General features: G+C 41.4%; 1 protein-coding gene across 3 annotated transcripts in view; it reads right to left on the bottom strand.

The window, feature by feature from the left end:
* chchd6 (coiled-coil-helix-coiled-coil-helix domain containing 6) overlaps window positions 1-22,822 on the bottom strand; it is a 407,145-nt gene that overhangs the window by 233,375 nt on the left and 150,948 nt on the right. For all 3 annotated transcript variants that reach the window (XR_010002592.1, XM_062969815.1, XM_016990831.2), the window contains exon 7: window positions 5,002-5,072. Coding sequence is in view for 2 of the 3 variants with exons in the window: in XM_062969815.1 (XP_062825885.1) it covers window positions 5,002-5,072 (71 nt within the window). In the remaining variant the exon portion in view is untranslated. The remainder of the gene's footprint in view (window positions 1-5,001; window positions 5,073-22,822) is intronic.

Below are 22,822 nucleotides of genomic sequence, written 5' to 3' on the forward strand. Positions count from 1 at the left end.
GGAGTTCATAGAGTCAAACCTTCGCAAGGGATTCATCAGACCCTCTCAATCCCCAGCTGCTTCCCCAGTAATGTTTGTGAAAAAGAAGTCAGGGGACCTACGCTTGGTTGTGGACTATAGAGCATTGAACAATATCACGAAGTGGAACCGCTACCCCTTGCCTTTGATCTCGGACCTATTAGACCGGCTTCGAGGGGCCAAGGTTTACACCAAGCTGGATCTCCGGGGGGCTTACAATCTAGTTCGCATCAGAAAAGGGGACGAATGGAAAACCGCCTTCCAGACCAAATTCGGATTATTCGAGTCCCTAGTCATGAATTTCGGATTATCCGGAGCTCCCGCAACTATCCAGCATTTTGTCAACGATATCTTCCAGGATTATCTAGATCGGTTCTTGATCATATACTTGGACGATTTTTTAGTGTTTTCTAGATCACAATCGGAGCACGAGAAACACGTCAGAATGGTGCTACAACGATTGCGGGATCATGGACTATATGCCAAGTTAGAAAAATGCGCCTTTGATCTGCAAGAAGTAGACTTCCTGGGGTACCGTGTCTCGCCTCTAGGGCTCTCCATGGACCCGGCAAAGGTCTCAGCAGTATTGGAATGGCGGGCGCCAACCAACAAGAAGGAAGTGCAGCGCTTCTTGGGTTTCGCAAACTACTACCGCAAATTCATCCCAGACTTCGCTCGTTGGTCTGACCCAATCACCAGCTGCATCCGTGGAAAACAGCCTTTCCGCTGGACGGAGCAAGCAGAGAAAGGGTTCCAGCAGTTAAAGAAGTTATTCACGACCCAGCCAATTCTTCAGCACCCTGATCCTAAAACCCCTTTTGTTGTACAGGCTGACGCCTCTGATGTGGCAATTGGGGCTATACTCATGCAACCAGTGGGAGAGCATCTCCATCCTTGTGCCTATTACTCCCGTCAACTAACAGCCCCAGAGAGAAATTACACTATTTGGGAGAAAGAACTTTTGGCCATAAAGGCAGCTTTCGAAAATTGGAGACATTGGCTAGAAGGGGCCAAATTTCCCATTGAGGTTCATACTGACCATCGTAATTTGGAACATCTAAGAACTGCACGAAAACTAAATCAAAGGCAGCAGTGCTGGACTTTGTTCTTTGAACGTTTTGACTTCCAGATCCATTATGTGACCCCGGCTCAGACCAAGCAGGCAGATGCTCTATCACGGAAACCGGAGTATGCTGCAGGGCGCAGAGAGACCTCAGAGTCCCGATTGCTGCAGCCGGAAAACTTTGCCACGCTCACAGTGGGAAACACCAAATCCACTCCAACTGAACCAACTCCCTCTAACCCAGAATCCCTTTGCTCTCAAGAAATTAGAGCCAGTCAACAGACAGATGCCTGGGCTCAAGAACAAATTCGCCAAGGACTACGTTTCCCATTCTTACTTAAAGACGGCCTGCTATGCTACAGGAACCATGTTTACATTCCTCCGGGCCCCGGCAGAGAAAAGGCACTTCGTCTGTGTCATGACAGCAAGCCAGCAGGGCATTTCGGACTATTTAAAACCATGCACTTGATCCTACGAGACTACTGGTGGCCCAAGATCCGCAAGGATGTGGAGAAATATGTCAATACCTGCCCTGTATGTCAGCGCTCCAAGACACGAAGGGAGAAGCCCTCAGGGCTACTTCATCCCCTTCCCACTCCTTCTCGTCCATGGGAGATAATTTCCGCGGATTTTATCACTGACTTGCCACCCTCCCTTGGATTCACCACGATTCTAGTAGTAGTGGACCTTTTTACCAAATTGGCCCATTTCGTTCCCTGTGATGGTCTTCCCACGGCCAAAGAGACTGCAGATTTATTCCTTCAACATATCTTCCGCCTACATGGGTTGCCCAAGAGTTTGGTCACTGACCGTGGATCTCAATTCACCTCTTGGTTCTGGAAGGCACTGCAACAACTATTGGGCATAGACTCTCGTTTATCTTCAGCTCACCATCCCCAAACGGATGGGCAAACGGAGCACACCAATGCCACTTTGGAACAATACCTTCGCTGTTATGTAAACTACCAACAGGACAATTGGGCTTCCCTGTTACCTTTGTCAGAGTTTGCCTACAACAACGGTGTCCAGGCTTCAACTAAGGAAACCCCGTTCTTTGCAAACTATGGTTTCCATCCACGTTTCTTTCCTTCTGTTATTGAAACCTCAGAAGTCCCCGCAGCGGAGGACTGGCTGCAGGAACTCACAGCAGTGCAAGAACTCTTGCACCAGCATCTGTATCAAGCCAAAGAGGACTATAAACGCCACGCTGATGGTCATCGCGAGCCGGGCCCCGAGATCAAGGTAGGAGATCGGATTCTATTGTCCACTCGCTTTTTGCCCTCCCACCGTCCCTGCCGGAAGCTAGATGTCCGTTTCATTGGTCCCTATCTGGTGGTGGCGCAACTTAACCCCGTGACTTTCAAACTCCAACTTCCGCGCTCCATGCGCATTCATCCAGTGTTTCATCGTTCCCTGCTCCTTCCGGCGGATGGTGTACGCCCTGATGCGAACCGGCCAGCCCCCACCCCTGTTTTGGTGGACGGGGAGGAGGAATTTGAGGTTCAGGACATTTTGGATTCTCGCTTTCATCGCCGCCGCCTTCAATATCTCATTGACTGGGTGGGTTTTGGCCCCGAAGAACGCTCTTGGGAAGACGCTTCCACAGTCCATGCCCCCGACTTAGTCCGCCGCTTCCATCAGGCCTATCCTGCCAAGCCACAACCCCGCGCCCTGCGGAGAGGGCCCATGTTGGAGAGGGGCCTTGAGGAGGGGGATAGTGTGATGTCTCATGGGCCTTGTAGTCCCGTTCCTAGTACTATTGTGGCAGATGAGGAGGAAAACATGGGATTTCCACCGGTTCAGCCAGAATCGGAGCCCCTGCACCTGGAGGATGTTTGCCCTCAAGAAGTCAGCCAAACAAGCCTTGGGCAGAATTCTCCCCCGTTTTCTCGTAGGGACAATTATAATAGAGATAGAGGAACTAGGGAGGCGAATCGCCGGAGCGCCAGAATCGCAGCCAAACAATTAGCTGATTAGGTCTGCTTCCCTTGGGAAATTCTAAGGAGTCATGCATCTGGACAGAGTTGGGTTTCACTTTTAGTTCTCCAGGGAAAGTGTTCTTTCGGCGGGAAACAAGACCCTATTTAGGTGTTTTGCCGCGAAGGAAACCTTGCGGAGTCAACTCGTCAGCTGGAGGAGTGAGATTGTGTGTGGACTACGCAACCCCAGTTCCTTGTTTCCAGGACCAAGTTCCAAGCCTGCCTTGTTCCCCGGATCTCGCCACGGACCTTGTTCTTGCTTCTTGTTGCCTCGTATCAAGTCTTGTTGCCAAGAATCTAGTTTGTTTTCCAGCCTTGTTGTCAAGCTCCAATGGACTAAAAGACCTTGTCATTTCCCCACACTTTGCTCGGCAAAGTGTGTGTTTCGGTTATTGGATTATAACTTTGGACCTTAATATCACATATTGGACATTATTTTCCTGGACTATATTTGACCTTTCCTGAAAGGTCTATTTCTGAACTTTATTCTTCACTTGTTTTTATTGACTTTATATATTCCTTTAATAAAGATATTAGATAGAGACTGGCCTCTGTGTAAGGTTATTGGTGCTCTGCAGCCTGGGTCCTGACAATCAAGAAGAATTCACATTTATTGTTGAACAAAAAAATGAACATTTATTATATACTGTACAGTAGTTGTAATTACAAACCAGCATAACCAGGCAAACTGTGAATCCTATCAAGAATTTCTTGTTACTACCTTTTATTTCCCTAACTCCATTTTATCATATATATGGAAAATTTCTAATAAAGATTTATTTTTTTTAAAAAAAGAATTTCTTGTTACTAACAATATTTCCATGTACAACGCTCTATGGTACGTACATTTACTGATGCTGCATGCTCTGGTGTTCTGTTCGTTGGGCATGCTTCCAAACAAAAACTTTGCTAGGTCTTACTTTTGGGGGAGGCCTTATATTTAGCAATTCAGCAAAACCTCTACTAGATCTTATTTTCTGGGCATGTCTTATTTTAGGGGAAACAGGGTAGGAGGTAGAAAAAAAAACGGGGGTGGGGGTGGGGGGAGTGACAGCAGTGGAGGGAGTCAGTAACCTGTCCTAGGGAGTCAATTAAGCCCCTGCAAGCCAGCCATGATCCTGAGATATTCTTCCAAATCCTGTAAAGTCTACAAAGCTCTCTGCATTCTGTGGAGCCAGTTTCACCCTGGTAACCTCATTAAATGGTCTGTGTAGATCACTGCTTCTTAAACTATGGGTCCCAAACCCAAAAGGTCCCCCCTTAGTTCAGTGTTCGGGTCCCAAAAAAAATGGCAAAAATGGTTTATTGAATGTCACCCAGTGTCTGTTTCAGAAATTTACATTAATCTGTTATGCAAGGTTTACAGTGCTTCAGGTGTACTTCATAAAACGGAAAATCAGCCTGTTTAACAAGCATTGCAAATGGTGATTTGTTATCAGTAAATGTTTAGCGGAGCCCCGAGTGGCTCAGTGTGTTAAAGCACTGAGCTGCTGAACTTGCAGACCAAAAGGTCGCAGTTTCGAATCTGGGGAGCGGAGTGAGCGCCCACTGTTAGCTCCAGCTTCTGCCAACCTAGCAGTTCGAAAACATGCAAATGTGAGTAGATCAATAGGTACCGCTCCAGTGGGAAGGTAACAGTGCTCCATGCAGTCATACCGGCCACATGACCTTGGAGGTGTTTACGGACAATGCCGGCTCTTTGGCTTAAAAATGGAGATGAGCACCAACCCCCAGAGTCAGACACGACTGGACTTAACGTCAGGGGAAACCTTTACCTTTACTAAATGTTTAGCTTTTATACCTAAGGTTCCATACACATTTCTCAGCCCAAAAGGGATCACAAGTGGAAAAGTTTAAGAAGCCCTGGTGTAGATCAGCCCTATATCCATCCACAATCATAGACTTTAAGCATGAAGTTCAAAGTTAACATTGCTTTCTTACCTAATACGATCTTCTGCATTAGTAACTGCATCACTGAACTGAGACAAAGTCATTTTGTAGATTTCAGAATTCTGAAAATTAAAAAAAGCAACAGTCAGAATAACAGTTTTTCTAAAACTACACAGTCTGGTGCAATGATCCCTAAATAAAACTTTAAAAATGGGTAAGAACAGAAGTGATGCATTTATGTATTAAAGTAGCCTTCACTAAACTGATATGCTTTTAAGCAATGACCCACTGCCATCGATCGCTATACTGGCCATGTTGTCCAAATGTCTTATCACTGTTTCCCAAAGCAGTTATTTTATTATCAAACTGGAAAACGAAATGCCAGTGGACAATAAAAGATATTTAAAGATGGGCTTAAAACTAACCTTTTAAAAATGTGGAATGAACTCCAAGAATTGGGAAGCCTTGGCCCTCAAATGTTTTAACTAGAGGTCAGCTGTTACTAAAGGTGGGGTGGATTTTGAGGAGGCACGAGGGCGAAAGGGAGAAACGTGCCAAGGAGGAGAGATGTCAAGCAAACCCTTGTCGGGACCGCCTTCCAACTGGAAATGTATGTCCTCACTGTGAAAGACCATGCAGAACCAGAATGGGTCTGTGCAGTCCCTTATGGACCCACCACCAAGATTCTAACCTTGGGAGATAATCATACTTGGCCACAAATGATCGCCTATAGAGACAGACTCTTCCAAACTTTAGCTATGCTGGCTCGAACAAATGGGAGTTGTCCAAACACTTAGAGCAGTGGTTCTCGAACAGTGGGTTCCCAGGTGTTTTGGCCTACAACTCCCAGAAATCCCAGCCAGTTTTTCAGCTATTAGGATTTCTGGGAGTTGAAGGCCAAAACATTTGGGGACCCACAGGCTGAGAACCCTGACTTAGAGGAAGGACACTGACGGAAGGACTAAACAAATAAGCCTGTGAAAATAAAGACTTATCAAACTGATTTACATCACAACCTATCAGCATCTCTATAGTATAATATGTATCCATAATCTGCTATAGTATGATAAGCTTATGCATGCTTATTATATTCAGTAATAAAATCCAAAGTAGCCACAAAAGAAAACAAATGAGCTGTGAAGGGAAGAGTTCATACTCTTCCTGGCAACTGTGTATGCCTTCCTGGGAATACGTCTCATGCCTAGAAAGCTCATGTGTCTCACAGGAACAACATGACCCGTCATTTCTGGCTAAACTGAAGGTCTTAATAACAAAACTTGAGTATCAAATATTATACAGATCAAGAGAAAGAAAAATAAACCTTTATGTAAAGGCCCAAATAGATTTCTTCTAAGTGATCGCTTGAAAATATATCATCTCTGTTTTTTATTAAATGCCGCCGAAACTTAACATGCCACAGAAATGTTACCAGCATGGCAACTTCATTTTATAAAGTGAAACCATGCAAAGAAATTCCATCTAAATTGAAAATCAGTTCACTCGATGACAAGATGGCAAACAGTACATAAGATATTGCACATCCCAGAGCAGCAAAACAATGATGTTAAAGCTTAAGGAGAGTGAAAGCATCTGTTTTACTGGCTCATCTTATGATCTCTAATTATACCTCGTGTTGCTCCATTGCCTCCATGTTTTCCTATTGATGTTCTAGGCCTCAAGGAACATTTGCTCCAAACACCGTTATCACATAAAGCCTGGCTTCCCAAACTTGGGTCTGCAGATGTTGCAGCACCACGATTCCCAGAAACTCTAGCCAACATTGCTCAGGGTTTCTGGGAGCTGCAGTAGAGTGGCTTGGGACAAAAGTTTGAGAACCATTGACCAGTATGGCTCTTCTCCATCTCCAACAAATGGTACATGGATACATTTACTATTTTAATAAAAAGGTAAAGGTATTCCTCTGACATTAAGTCTAGTCATGTCCAACTCTGGGGGCTGGTGCTCATCTCCATGTCTAAGCAGAAGAGCCGGCATTGTCCGCAGACATCTCCAAGGTCATGTGGCTGGCATGACTGCATGGAGCGCCATTTTTAATAGTGATAGACTAAACAGACCTACACACATCAATACAGTAGACTATCAGCTGCACCCATGGGGATTGGTAGATGATGGAGTTCCGGTTGCTTGAGTTCTGGTTAACTTATAGCATATTGCAATCCATCCAGAGATTTGAGTGTGGAGGGATTAAATAAGTATCTCAGAAAAGAAACTGACATTTTCTCTTTGAATTCTTGCTTGTCCTTTTCAGATTTTATCATGATTGTTTCAAGTTTTATTTTCCCTCCATCACAGCTGCTTGGATAAAAAAATCTCCGTGTTTATGCTTCCTTTCTTGCAATCCCTTGCCAATATTGAAGGAAAAAAACCACATAAAGGTCACTAATTCTTTTTGCAGTTCTGCCTCTCCTGGATACATTTGTCTTTTATGTATCTTCTTACCACTTTTCGTGCCGAGTTTATAAATGAATAGGTTTCTATAAACATGATTTAATATTTGTTTCAAATTTGCTATATGAATGCATTATTGTTATGGAATCATTATGGAATCAAACAACAGTAGAGATTTCAGTTGAGATTTACTTTCACAGATTTTGACTTTTTAAAACGTCTGTTTGAGGAAATGAGAAATCACAGATGCGCCCTCACCTCAAAATGCATTTTGACAGTGAGCTGCTAAGAGATTTTACTTGCTTTTATGTTACATAGTATTCAATTTTATTTTTCTTTGTCATCCTCCTCTATACACCTGCCAAAAATATGGAGCTCACAGATTTTAACGACACCTTTTTATTGTCCTGCATCTCATTTCTATCTCTTACTTTAGTCTGAGAAAAACCAAAGACCTTTGATCCACTAATTAAAATTGCCATTAAAATTAAATATAGTGAATAAGTAAGTCCAAACATTCTCTCCATGGGTTTCATAAGTCTCACTGTTTCTCCAATTACTTTTCAAGCAATTTTCATATTTCATATAGCCTGATCTCTCACAGGACCTGGATTTGCAAGATCAAAAAGATGACAAAAAGACTGAAAAAGCGAGCAAGAGTGGAGGGTACCCAAATGGACTATTTTGTAGGAGTCCCATCAGATACTATTAGCCAACAGCAATCTGCAATGAAACAGCAGCAGGAACAGGAAACAGAAACAAATATGTTGTACATGGGTCTCAGCATGAAGCTGGCATTTAACCCACCTAAGACAGAAAAAAAGAAAAGAAAAGCAACCAACAGGCTTATTCCCAGGCAAGCACTTTCTTTTTGTTAGTTATAAAAAGAACTTTGACTGCATAAAACAAAGAGTTCAAGAATGTGGTTCTCCAGTGGTGTCAAAAGGGCAGAAAAGGCTATTATTGTCCACCATATTTCTCAGCTATCTTTCTATGAGGTGCTCAAGGCAACGTATAATAAAACATTTTTTTAAAAAAAATCACTTTCAAATACAATACAAATGAAGAAATGAAGAAACGGCAATAAAAACTACACCAGAATTTTAAAAAGCTTGCAAAATAAAGTCTAGATTGGAATTTGTTTAACTACAGAAAGTACTTTACCTTCTAGTGTAGGAGATAGCTCTTCAAATGCTGGACTACAACACCATTCTCCCTATCTAATGGTGAGGGATACTGGACACTGCAGTTCAACAGAGGCTGTTCTCTGGTGCAATCCATTACAGTGTGTTTGGCAGCACTTCTTCATAAGCAGTCCCCCACTGAAGAAATGCCATCCTCTATTGTCTTCACATTTACACGATAGCCTAAGATTTTCTCCCTGGCAGGTATTTAATCTTTTAAGTAGGGGTTACTTGTACTACCAGTTTTATTGCTAGCTTTCTAATATCTTAAGATTTTAATCAGCTGAATCACCACTGTATTTATTTTTATCTTGCATTTTTATTATTATAAACTACCCTAATGGCATATGTTGGTTAGAAGGTGTATACATTTGATAAATAATTCTGAATAACACCTATTTCCGAAGGTTACCCAGTCCTCTGGAGCACATTAAATGGGCCTGTAAGAAGCTGCAGAGAGCAGACAAAGATATTGTGCCAACAATGACAGTTTGACTGGGATATGGACGTAATTGAACAAAACCCTAACACTGACAGATTCTTATAGAAAAGAGCCCCTGGTGTCGCAGTGGGTTAAAGCTTTGTGACTTGAAGGTTGGGTTGCTGACCTGAAGGCTGCCAGGTTCGAATCCAAGCTGGGGCACGCGCGGATGAGCTCCCTCTATCAGCTTCAGTTCCATTTGGAGACATGAGAGAAGCCTCCCACAAGGATTGTGAAAACATCAAAACATCCAGGCGTCCCCTGGGCAACATCCTTGCAGATGGCCAATTCTCTCACACCAGAAATGACTTGTAGTTTCTCAAGTCGCGCCTGACACACACAAAAAAGAGTGGATGCTACTACCAAAAATGCCCTACTCAATTGATGAGTGGACTATGAATCTCTAATAAATACCATACGAAGCAAAATTTCATCCGTGGATCTAAGAGTAGGGGTTACATATAAATTAATGAAGGTGTTTACTTTATATTGATCTCTTCCACAATTTCCATTTGCATGTGTTATGTGTACTTTCTTTGATGCCCCGCTCACAGAGTAGCTTTGTCTCTCCATCAAACAAAAACTCTCATTGTCCAGTATCTCCTCAAAGCCTACTTAATTAAAAAATTATCCAGAGCGACTGAGCCACATCTTTCCAATACTTAAGTATAGGTCATGCTTCGCCATACAATCAGTGACATTCTGGTTGCCCTAAGGCCTGCAATAATACCTAGTCCATGTCCAAAGGAGTTGCAGTGGGCACAGGAGAAGGGAGGCAGAAATAGATGAGGACATAATGAAGATGCTCTCAGATGCAGGGCTGAAGCAAAGACAGTTTGATGAAGTGCTGTGTGTCAAAGAAGGATAGCAGGAACAGAATGAGAAAACATGGTTGAAGCCAAAGTTTCCTCTCCAGATCCTGGAGGGAAGACACACTCATCCATTCAATATAAAATGCTCTTTTCCTTAGCTCAATATATCCTTATTTGGATTTAATCATTTATGTTCATCTATTTGGTCTTCCTGTGACTTGAGACAACAGATTTCAAGCATGGTTAGCTGCTCATCAACTTTACTAATATCTTCTTGAGTCCTAGGAGACAACTGTGCAATGAATGAGGGAATCCAAGAGGAAACCGGTTGATTCCAAGTGTCAAAGCTTTCAGAATAAGCCTTGAAGTTTGAGGATGTTACAGGCATTCATGTTCTCAATTTTACGCGTTTGGCTACATTTGCTTTCTATTAAGTAATGGTTCTTTCTAAACAGTAGCATTAGATTAAGTGAACATACGCTTATGACTTTGATGTCCAGGATTTGACAGTGCTGAAAGCCCAAATATTGAAGGCAAATTCAAACACGGCACATTGCTCCCAAGAATTTAGAAAGATGTGACTGGCATGGCATTACACAGTTCATGTATTGTCAAAATGAGAGGGGGTGTGCATCAAGCCCAGCTCTGATGTCTTTCAATGAGTAGCAAAAGTCTCTGATGTTCAAGCTATTTGCTCAGAGGTACAGTTAGTAATTTAGCCAGAGGCTGTAAAGGGGTCGTGGACACAGTCCTGCCATTACTAATTCCCTGGCAGAGGCTCCATCTCCTCACCTTTAAAAAAGACTGCAAAATCACACAAATTAGGTTCTTACTTCCAAAGGTTTCTGAAGATGAAGCACAGAAATGTAATCCATATTACAGGCCTGTCCGCCTATATAAGGCTTCACATGGCTTTTACTCCCTGTTGGCATAACATTCTTCTCGAGTCGTCCTAGTTGGACAGAATTTCAACTTGTACACCTCATTTGGAGCTATCCAAGGTCCTGATACCATATATCTTCTGCTTAAGAGGGCTTCTGTCTTGACCTGGTCTGTCATGACATTGTTTTGGTTTCTTTCAATGGACTTTAGTGGTCTTGTTACAAGCTGTTATCAGCTTCCCAGGAAACCTCAAGTACTTATGAAACAGGATAATAGGGTGAACACCAGTCTATGGTACTATTTTCATTTCGTAATATGGAAGATAGTCTTTACCCACAATGTAAAAAGTGGAGTAGTGCCTGGAACTTGCTTCTTGGCTATTTTAGGCGAAATTTGAACACATCTTCAAAGTAAAACAGGAGTTATATGAAACTGTTTACAACTCAAGACGTATTATTTCCATAAGAGACAGCTTGTGCTGGATGAGATACGAGCAAAAGTCTAACTTGAAGAAGAGCAAGGCAAATCAGAAATCAATCACTTCTAGAAAAGGTCCTTTTCTAATATTAGAGTAATGGCAAAGGATGACAAGGATACCTGAACAACATTGACAATGTAGTACAAATTTATCCATTAGGTTAGGAATGGGGTCATGGATCAGAGGCGGTTTGAATTGAAAAATAGAAAAGAAAGAATACTGCTTAAATTATATCAAGGTATTTTGACACACCAACGTACAGAACCTTGTCAGTGGTCATAGCACTTAGAGATACAAAGAGGATTAATGACTGTTGAAATGTTGCCATACCAGATGAATGGTAGTGATGCCTGTGATGAAGCGGAGCTGGCCAACAGAGGCCTTGACAAATGTTGCAGACAGCAGCGTCAGATTACACAGCACAATCTGCCCAGCACCTGACAGGCGCATCTCTTAAAATGTCTCCTCCCTTGTTGTTGTAAGTCCCCTCTTGTGTTCAGAATTGGACCCCACATCCAGCTGGAAGGCATGTGTATCCTTCAATGTGCACAAAAGCCAAGGATGCCACGCTGTTTTGCAAAAGGTAACAAAACAAAAGAGAAAAGGCAACAAAACCAGGGGTAATTAAGCGCCAGCTTACTTCTGCTCTGTAAGGCTTTTCAGGCTGTGTGGGGCTAACCAGGGTTATTTAAATTGGAAATTAAGACCCCTCGCAACCTCGTACAGCTGTCGTTTCCTTTCATTTTTATGCTGAAGCTTGTGGCATAATTGTAGCAGTTATTCAGAAAGCGCAAACATCATCCATTGAAAAGCAACACAAGGACAAAACTCCAGCAACAGCAAATGCAGCTGTCATTATCCTCAGGGGGGGCTTTCCACAGCAAGCATTTTATGCCCAAATTCCAGAAACCTACCCAGGCTTACTAATTTATTTCGGAGTACAATTCACCTTTTAAAATATTTTTTTTTAAAAAAAATCAGCATGGAACACTTCATACAGATCTGAAACCTTTCTGGTGCTTTTCAATTAATCAGTTAAGATGTTCAAGATAACTACCCCCATAATGTAGCTTTCTGAATAAAAGACCCTTTAGAATTATTTCCTGCATTCACTTGTATTTTACGCCAGCAATGCAGTGTCTTGAATATCTGAGCACAAGGGAACAGCCAACTATTTAGATTATATGTGTAATTCTGTTGGTTTTATATTCAAGGAATGTGCAAATAAATATTCCAAAATTGTAAAGTTAAGTCTCTCCGGGCAACTACTATTGACATTAAGCATAATATATGCTGACTAGTTTCTCGGTGTAGCTATTATTAGCATCAACGTTAATTCATCCAGAGTCGTTAAAGCACAAAATGTTTACAATCCATATTTCATTGATAACAGCTCTGTGAGGAAGGGTTATTGTCACTCAACTTTCAGCTGAGTAACTAAGATAATGATTTGGCAAAGGCTCCTAGAATGTCCACTGAGGTCTATCTAGGCCTGATAAAGATGACCCACCAAGTATATATTGTGGCTTACCAGATACTGAACACTACAGCTCCATTTTTACAGTCTCAAGCAAGCAAAAATAGGTGGCTCATCAAGCCACTGATATAGCAGTTTGGTGGGTCATAAGTCAGAAAGCCCTGCTCTAACTATGTTTCAGCTCGTGATAATGTACACATCGATATTGATTTCCTTGTTTGTTTTGGAATACTGCTTTCCATCATGTTGTAGTCTTCATGTTGGACCCCATTCCATAGACCTCAGAACAAAGAGTCCAATTCCTTCTTGATTAGGAGTGAATGAAACAAACTAGAGTGAAAGCAAAGGCAAAGTGTTGCAGGGTTAGGACTGTAGTGTTAGGAATTGCTATAGACAAGGAAGTAGGAGCGAAAGATTACTTAACATGAATCTGTTATCCTTTATTGTCCTTTCATCACTACATCATGTAATTCAAAAATTTAAAACTTAGTCAATGTGTGAATGTTGAGCCCATTTTATGCATGTAAGGGGTTTCCGATTATGATGTATTAGTCAGGCTAAACTAGAAACTAGAAAACTAGAAAGCATATAACTACATGTATGTGGCAAAAAATAGGTCGGTTTTACACAGCCAGTTAAACTGTTAGGAAGTGAATTAAAGGAAATCAGTTTGCCGTGGAGTACCTACACAATTGCCCCAGGAACGGGTTGCAGGTTCTGACAGCGCTACGGTATCTGCCGAATGTGAATCGAAACCAAACCCAGGAGTCGCAGTATCTGTGACCAGAAAATGTAGGGTTTTTTTTTCTTACCCAGCTTGCTGAGATGCACTTATGTGGGTGTCTATGTCTGCTGACGGCGCTCCATGCAGTCATGCTGGCCACATGACCTTGGAGGTGTCTACGGACAACGCCGGCTCTTTGGCTTAGAAATGGAGATGAGCACCAACCCCCAGAGTCGGTCACGACTGGACTTAATGTCAGGGGAAAACCTTTACCTTTACCTTTAATCTATGTCTGCTGAGGATCATCCCAATTTTGAGCCCAGCATGGAATATACTCTGATCAGCTGCAGTGGATTTTCTGGCTTATTCCGGACATTCTGTTATGTTTTTTTCCACGATACAGCATGCATTGGGGGTGTACATTATGTAGACATCCCAACCTTGAGATGGCTTCAAACTGTATTATAATGCTTGCATAGAACTGCTCATAGAGCATTTACTGATATTCCAGTATTGTTATTCCCTGACACAGGAAAGAATTTGACACTGGCAGATGCTAGCACTGAGTACATTGGCTACTGTTTAATGAGACTTATAAAATGAACCCCTGACATCTGCTATTCAAGAATGGGTTCATTCATCCCCATAAACACTGAATTAGAATTCACTTCAGCATTAGAATACATCTGCAATTCTGGGGTGGAGGAGTAAATTAACCTAGTGACAGCTACTCTGAAACTACTTCTGCATTTATACTTTCCAGGTTTTCAGGCTTGTCAGGGAACAATGGCAGAAAAGGACCACTTCAGTACAGACAATCCTAGCAGGATGACCACCTCATGTCTCCACTGCATGAGCATAACAATATGTAAGCACAACTTCTGCAATAGAAAAAGAGCTATTGAAAGTCAGTATGGTGCTGTAGTTCTCCTGGATTGCAGAGACAGTGAGATCTTACATAAGCCGTAGCAAGAAGACATCTCAGCCCAAGGAAATCCAGTGAGATTCTCTCTGTATGGATGCTTTGTTCCATTAAATGCATTCTTTATAGAATCTTACCATAAGCAATTGTGTGCATGAAAGTGATAAATACATACAGAGTACTCTCAGTATGTCAGGAAACGAGACCTCACCTAAACATTAGAAACAACTTCCTGATGGGTAGAGCTATTTGACAGTGGAATGTGCTGCCTTGGCGTGTGGTGGAGTTTCCTTCTCTGGAGGCACTGAAACAGATAGTCCTTCTAGTCTCTTCTAACTCTATGATTCTTAGCGACTTATATTGTTTCAGCGTAGGTTTATACTATTTAGGTTATTGATCTATCCTGTTAGAAAGGCCAACAGAAACACATGATTTCCTTAGGACATCATACTAGTAGGCTCTCTGTTGGACTAGCTTTCCCCACATGGCTGTCCTGAAGATGAAATAAAATGTGGGGTGCCATTTACTGCTTAGTTTCCTAGCTGAAAGAAAGGATAAATATTACACTAAAATTTGACAGGGGCATATGATATTGACATGAAGTTTACCCATTTAAAATAAAAAGCAGAATGCTTTGTTCTTATACATTAGAACTGTATCTCTGATTTCTATTAATAAACCAAGTCAACCCAACCCAAGATGGAAGTATCCTTGTGTAATGAAGTGTGAATTTTTTGGTTTACAGATGTCATGTTTAATTGTGTTTTAAAAGGGTCAATATTTCAATTATGGCATCTCTGCACTCAAGAGTTGGTTGCCATGGAGAAGTGGGCGGAGCCAACTGCCGTTTTGGTGGAGAAGTGCAGGTTTGAAAAAGCAGCAGTTAGTCTGTGCCCTGATGAGGTACAGTGAAGACTGACCCTAAGTTGAAGGGATCAGGGAGACTCAATTGCTTATTTTTGAGTCATTTTAAAATAAGTTTGGTAACTTATTTTAAGGTAGTCTGTCTCCTGATAAGGAACAGATAATCTGTGATTGTAATTCACAGGGTGACTGCAGTTTAGAGCAGTAGAGAAAGAAGTGACATTTTAAGGAATTTGAAACACCTCATTCTTGCTTTGCAACTGTTAATCAAAGTGCCTCTAAAGAGAAAGTTATTGTAACCATTAAGCTTTGTACCTGAATAAACGTGTTATTGTTCTTTCTAACATCTAAGCTTCTGTCATATCTATTAGAAACTAAGTTATGTTACCATCAAAGAGAAGAAGGAAGAAAGACAAAATTCAAAAGGTCTCCTCTCTAAGTAGGTAGTGGCTATATCTTCCCATAGTGGTGGCAAGCGTGGATAATCCCCTTTACATCTGGTGGCCGCATTAAAAACATCTTTACACTGGTGGCAGCGGATAATATAATATATATAATTAAATAAAAACACTACAACTCCACACCTTGTAACATAACTTAAGCTAAGAAAGAGAAAAGAGTTTCCCATTGCAAGTTGCAATACCAAAGCCATTACTCTATGGTGGCTTTCTTGGTCCTATGTTGATTAACTATCAAATAATGATAACAACAATGATAACAACAATAATAATTTATCACTTGCCTCTTCTTGTGGCTTGAGGTGGGGTATTTGGCCATTTGCTAATCTAAACAGCAGTTTGGTCAGCCACATATACTGTAAAAATTAAGTATGCCTTGCTATTTATCATAAAGGAAAGTAGCAACTTAATCTTTCAAAAGTAACAAAGTCACAAATCACTGAAAAATTGAAAAGAAGAGCCCAGCATTATTCATTTTCTGAGGCAACTATAGAAAGCATATGGGGTGGGTGGGGGGAAAATAACCCCTTTGCAATAATTCTGAGTGACAGAAACAGCACTAGTGATACAAATGCAAGGGAGGGAAATCAAGAACTGTTTTTATGTAAAACACAACTGTATTTCAATAGGACGTTTGAAGACTTTTTCCACAGGTATCATTTTTTCAATATAATTCTTTGAAAAGGTGCACACGATCAGTCTGTTTCAACAGCATTTGGCAATAAAATATACATAGGTGTGCATGTGACTGTCTATGTTTCAAAAGCACTTGAATAGTAATGCCAACAAGTCAAGTCTACAGTATAAAACTGTCAAGTCTACAGTATAAAACTGGAACTAGAAATACTAGATGATGAGCACTTGGTAAAGGAATGGATCAATTACACCTACCAAGAGTAGGATACAGGCAGATTATAGGGACCTATTTCAGTCTGTATTCAGGCCAGAGCACTGAAATAGTCAATCCACTCCAGGGGAAAGGCTACCTTGATGATCTTTCTGGATGCCTTGAGACCATTACAGGACTCTCTCTGACAGATGGGAGTAGACAGAACTGTGTTCCTGGGGTTCCGCAAGAGGTCTTGAAATGACTAAGAATTGCAAAAGAACTATATTACAGTAATTACAGAAGCTATAGGAAAAAAAACCAGTGAGGTGTAGTGGTTTGAACATAGGATTGCAACCTTGGAGATCAGGTTCATATCCTCACTCGGCCATGAAACCTGCCAGTGGATGACCTTGGAAAGTCCAATTCTCTCAACCTCAGAGGAAGACAAATCTTGTCAAGAAAACACTGTGATAAGGTTGACACATTTATGTAAATGGCTAACTGTATTTTTACTATGACCATGGATTAAATTATTGTTTTCAATTTTAAAGGTTTTATTAGACATCTCAGTTCCTGTACAAGGAGAAAAGGGGGATAAAAGTAAAATTAAAAAAATGCTATTTCTACAAAACAGTTGTATTTTATTTCTGAAATGTGATATATAATGTACCCCTTTATATTGCTATACAACATCTTGAAAGTTTTTTTACTGAAGAGCGATTGAAATATTCTATATGGAATCAGTAATCAGTGATAACATGTGACACATCCTTGCAATAATTCAATACGGATGTCTCCAGTGTATTATCATGTGCCTCATACTCAAAGCACAAACAGCTTTAATTATATTTGAACATTTCTGTATTTTTTAAAAAGATACCAAGCAAATTTTTATCATAAAAATGACTTGCTTCTGTTTCTAATCTTTTCCCCAACAGAGATTATTAAAAAACAAAATAACTTATATAGATAGATAGATAGATAGATAGATAGATAGATAGATAGATAGATAGGGGGGGGGGGAGATTTGAAACTTGGCTAAATCCAACATTCATTTGGAGTAGACCCATTTAAATTATTTGAACTTGTCTCTCACAACTGATATAAATCCAATTGTTTTAGTGAGTCTACACTTTATTAATATTGGAATCAGCCCCTGATATTTTCTATTTTGCATACAATAACTAGAAAATGTTTTTAAAATGGCCAAGGTATGATGGTTTTCCAGATCCATAAAATTAAGCTATACAACAACCCTGTATATTCTCTTACAGCTGTTTCTAATCAATGAATCTTCAACAAAGCTTCAGAGTATAATCCCCTTAAGCCTCTAAAGATACTTGACTGACAGATTAACTCCACATCAAGTATTAGACTCAAGGGCAGTCCTAAAGACCAGTGACCTTACCATTTTCTTTTGTTCTTGGACTTTTAAATTGCCAGGTTTCCTACAGATGGAAAGCTGAAAAAGGTCTAATATTTAGCTGGCCAAATGCTTCAAGGAGTACTTGATCATGAGCAAAAGTTAGGCAGCAAATTGGTCTGTCAATATAGTCTTTAATTACTCTACTTCTAGCACCTCAGCTTTGTTTCATCAAATGAATGCATCAGCCCATCTATTGAAAACTGTAGAAGGTAAACAAATATTATGAGAAATAAACCAGTCAGGTAAAATCCAAATGCCTCAAATCACTAAGGTATAATGAAGGCTTCAAAAGCTAATGTGGGATGTTGAGATATATGAAGTTGCTCTTGAAAGGGAAAAGTGCATAATGTGGTGAAACACACGATACAGTTTTTCAAAGGGATTTCATCCAATGACTCCCACTGTTGGTTGTAAGAAGCAAGAATTGCCCTTGATTCAACCAGATTGAGGGGTGGGGATGATGATGATGTTGTTTACATTAACATTTCTGTTTCAAATGTTCAAATTGCTTCACATGCAATACACACAGCATTTCTTCAACTGTAAGATGCCATCGGTTGTAAGATGCACCCTAATTTCAGTATCAATAACAACAACAATACATAAGATATACTTGCAATTCTAAGAGGCACTCCATTTTTAGAGATAATGTTTATATATGAAAAAGTGTGTCTTACAATTGAAGAAATACAGAAATTGCAATCCTTACAATAATCTTGTAAAATAAATCATTATCATTCCCTCATATGGCAGACAGGGCAGACTCAATATAACAGAGCATGCCTTGACCAACCCTAGTTAATTGTACAGCCCTAAAGTTGTGTCTTATTCTTGTCCAATCTTCTGCCTGTAACACTAAACTATGTCACATAAGCAGCTTTATAGGGGTTACAAAGGTTGAACCATTCCATATCCAGGATTCTAAAATTTGCAATATTCCAAAATCTGAAATTGTCCACAGTGTGGCTGAAGTTGTAACCGCTTGTATATGAAACATAAGGTCAGGTTGCTTACCTTTAACTATATTTCTTTGAGTGGTACTCTGTGAATCCACACATATGGAGTTACTGCGCCTGCGTAGGCTCTAACAGAAAGCTTCCCAAGTTTAATCTTTCACTCCTCCCAAGGCATAAAAGGGAGCCCTGGCCACACACTCCCCAGTTCCTTTTTTCGGCTGCACAGCTGTCTTCAGAACATTGTTAAGAATGTCAACAACATGCTTCAAGCGCTGCATTCAGTGTGCTTCCAAAATTACGGACTCTGACAGCCATGTGAAGTATCTCCTTTGCTTGGGAGAAGGCCACGTCATAGGGTCTTGCTGCCATTGTCTAGCCTTCACAGCTCAGGCAAGGAAGAACATGGGTGACGCGCCTCAAGGCTCTTCTACATCAACAGTCCTTGATGCCTTCAACATCGGTGGCTCTCTGGTTCCACCTGCAGCCCAATCCACAGCTTCAGCTACCTCCAAAGGCTCGAAGTCTTCCCTGGCGTCAAAGATGACCTGCACCTTGACCATGGTGACGGTTCCTGCTCCCCACCCGCCTGGACCTCCATCAACCTCGAGCACCCTCGCCTCGGGGAGGTCAACTGTGATGACTCATGGGCCATGTAGTCCCGTTCCATGTACTATTGTGGCAGATGAAGAGGAAAACTTGGGTTTCCCACCGTTTCTGCCAGATTTGGAGCCCTTGCACCTGCAAGATGTTTGCCCACAAGAAGTCAGCCAAACAAGCCTTGAGCAGAAATCTCCCCCATTTTCTCGCCGGGATTATTATAATCAAGATAGGGGCGCTCGAGAGGCGACTCGCCGGAGCACCAGGATAGCTGCCAGACAATTAGCTGATTAAGTCTGTTTCCCTTGGGAAACTTTAAGGAGTCATGCATCTGGACACAGTATAGGTTTCGTTTCTTGTTCCCCAGAGAAAGTGTTCCTTGGCGGGAAAACAAGATCCTATATAGGTGTTTGCCCGCAAAGAAATCCTTGCGGAGTCAATTCGTCGGCTTGAGGAGTGAGATCGTGTGTAGACTTCGTACTCCAGTTCCCAGATCCCGGATCAAGTTTCCAGCCCAGCCTTGTACCATGGACTTCTATGGACTCAGTTTTTGATTCATGTTTGCCTTGTTTCAAGTTTGATCTTGCCAAGTTTCAAGTCTTGCCTTGCCTTGCGTTTTAAACCACGGACCTTGCTTCTCTGATTCAAGCCTTGTTTTCCAGTTTCCTTCGGATTTACCTTAAGCCTCAAAGACTAAGGACAGTTCCCCACACTATTGCTTGCCAAATAGTGTGTGTTTCGGTGAAGTGGATTATAACTTTGGACCTTAATATCACATATTGGACATTGTTTTCCTGGACTATATTTGACCTTTCCTGAAAGGTCTACTTCTGAACTAAATTCTACACTTGTTTTTATTGACTTTATATATTTCCCTAATAAAGATATTAGATAGATTCTGGTCTCTGCGCATGGTTATTGGTGTTCTGCAGCCTGGGTCCTGACATCAACTCAGTCAAACGTGGCGACTCCACTATCTTCAGCTTCAAATGCGGATAGCTTTTAAATGGGCCCACGAGAAATCGAGATGAGCACAATCTGATGGTGCTACCTCGCTGCTAATCCCACCTACTCCTGGCAAATCGTTAGAGCTTTTGCAGGCATAGCAACTCTATATGTGTGCATTCACAGAGTACATGAAGAAAAAAAAATAATTTTGTGTTTAAACTTGGTCCCCATCTCCAAGATATCTTATTAGGTATAGACTTGTAAATACAGATATTCAAAAATCCAACCATTTTGGATAAGGGATAGTCAATTTATACAGGAAAATGTTTGATTTTATGCTGATTATCGTGCCCATCTTAATCATTAGCTTTCCTCCAAAGCCAACGAGCACTCAACATTTTATCCTTTCCTTCTGGGATGCTCCTCAGGCCACTTTCCATCATTAATAGTTCTCTAATTATGATAGTCCCCATGCAAACAATCGTTACCTTGATGTGGTGCTGGGGCTTGAGCGCCTCAATGATGCCATGAGATAAACCGTGCAGGGCCAGCCAAGACAGGAAGATCGTGGCAGAGAGGTCAGACTAAATACGATCCCTGGGGAAGGTAACGGCAACCCACCCCAGTATTCCTGCCATGAAAACTAAATGGATCAGTACAACCAGAGAAATGTCAGTATACCATTGGAATATAGGACTCCCAGGGTGGAAGATGGTCAAAATTCTACTGGGGAGGAACAGAGGACTAGTTCAACTAGCCCCAGATGTGATGACGCAGTTAGCTCAAAGCTGAAAGGAAGGCTAAGGGCCGACGGTGCTGGAGGCGAACAACAAATCCAATGTTCTAAAGATCAACACATTATAGGAACCTGGAATGTAAGATCTATGAGCCAGGACAAACTGGATGTGGTTATTGGTGAGATGTCAAGATTAAAGATAGACATTCTGGGAGCCAGTTAACTGAAACGGACTGGAATGGGCCACTTCATAACAGATGACCACCAGATCTACTACTGTGGACAAGAGAAATACTGAAGAATTATGAGTAACCTTCATAATTAGTAACAACATTGCTAAAGCAGTGCTTGGATACAACCCAAAAAATGACAGAATGATCTCAATTCGAGTTCAAGGCAAGCATTTAACATCACAGTGATCCAAATATACACCCCAACCACAGCTGCTGAAGAAGCAGAATTAGATCAGTTGTATGAGGATCTGCAGCACCTACTGGATAATACACCTAAAAGAGACATTATTTTCATTATAGGAGATTGGAATGCTAAGGTGGGCAGTCAAATGACAACCGGGATCACAGGCAAGCATGGTCTGGGGCAACAAAATGAAGCAGGACGTAGGCTGATAGAATTATGCCAGGAAAACTCACTATGCATAACAAACACCATTTTCCAACAACCTAAAGGCAGCTTTACACATGGACTTCACCAGATGGTCAACACCAAAATCAGATTGATTACATCCTTTGCAGCCAAAGGTGGCGGACATCCATCCAGTCGGTGAAAACAAGACCTGTAGCTGACTGTAGTTCAGATCACAAACTTCTTATTTCACAATTTAGAATCAAACTAAAGAGAATGGGGGAAATACATAAACCAATTAGATATGATCTCACAAATATTCCTAGTGAGTATGCAGTGGAGGTGAAGAATAGATTTCAGGAACTAGATTTAATAAATAGAGCCCCAGAAGAACTATGGACAGAAGTTCACAACATTGTTCAGGAGACGGCAACAAAGTACGTCCCAAAGAAAACAGAAGCTGAAGAGATCAAGAAAAGGTGGCGAGAATATACAGAAGATCTGTATAGGAAGGATAATAATTTAGAGGATAGCTTTGACGGTGTGGTGAGTGAACTAGAACCAGACATCCTGAGGAGAGAGGTTGAATGGGCCTTAAGAAGCATTGCTAATAACAAGACAGCAGGAGACGACAGGATCCCAGCTGAGCTGTTTAAAATCTAAAAAGATGATGCTGTCAAGGTGATGTGTGTTGTGACTCAGCCTGGTTCTAGGATTGACTCAGATGAGGAAAGACAGGTTCAGGCTCAGAATCAGCCTGAAAGGCCTGCTGTTTGGGAAGCGGAGCAACAGAGGATGCAAGTTCAGTTTCCCACAGATAGGGCTGGACTGGATAGCCCTGAACCCACGGAAGCCAGCCAGGTGCATACTGACATGGGAATGGGAGATGGGAGATTGGAAGATTCCCACATGAATAATGAACCTCAGAAAAATAACGAGCAAGCTGACCTTGATAGCATGGGATCTTTAGATAGGGCTGAGCATTTGGAATTAAGGGTTCGGTGTAGTGCTAGGATTGCAAACAGACGGGGGAGGTGCGGGGACAGAGAAATGCTTTCTTGTTTTGCAGATTGTTAAAAGGGATGCTTTGGGGAAAAGCAGTTGTCA

The sequence above is a fragment of the Anolis carolinensis genome, chromosome 2 (assembly GCF_035594765.1).
Source record: "Anolis carolinensis isolate JA03-04 chromosome 2, rAnoCar3.1.pri, whole genome shotgun sequence".
In the NCBI taxonomy this organism is placed as follows: domain Eukaryota; kingdom Metazoa; phylum Chordata; class Lepidosauria; order Squamata; family Dactyloidae; genus Anolis; species Anolis carolinensis.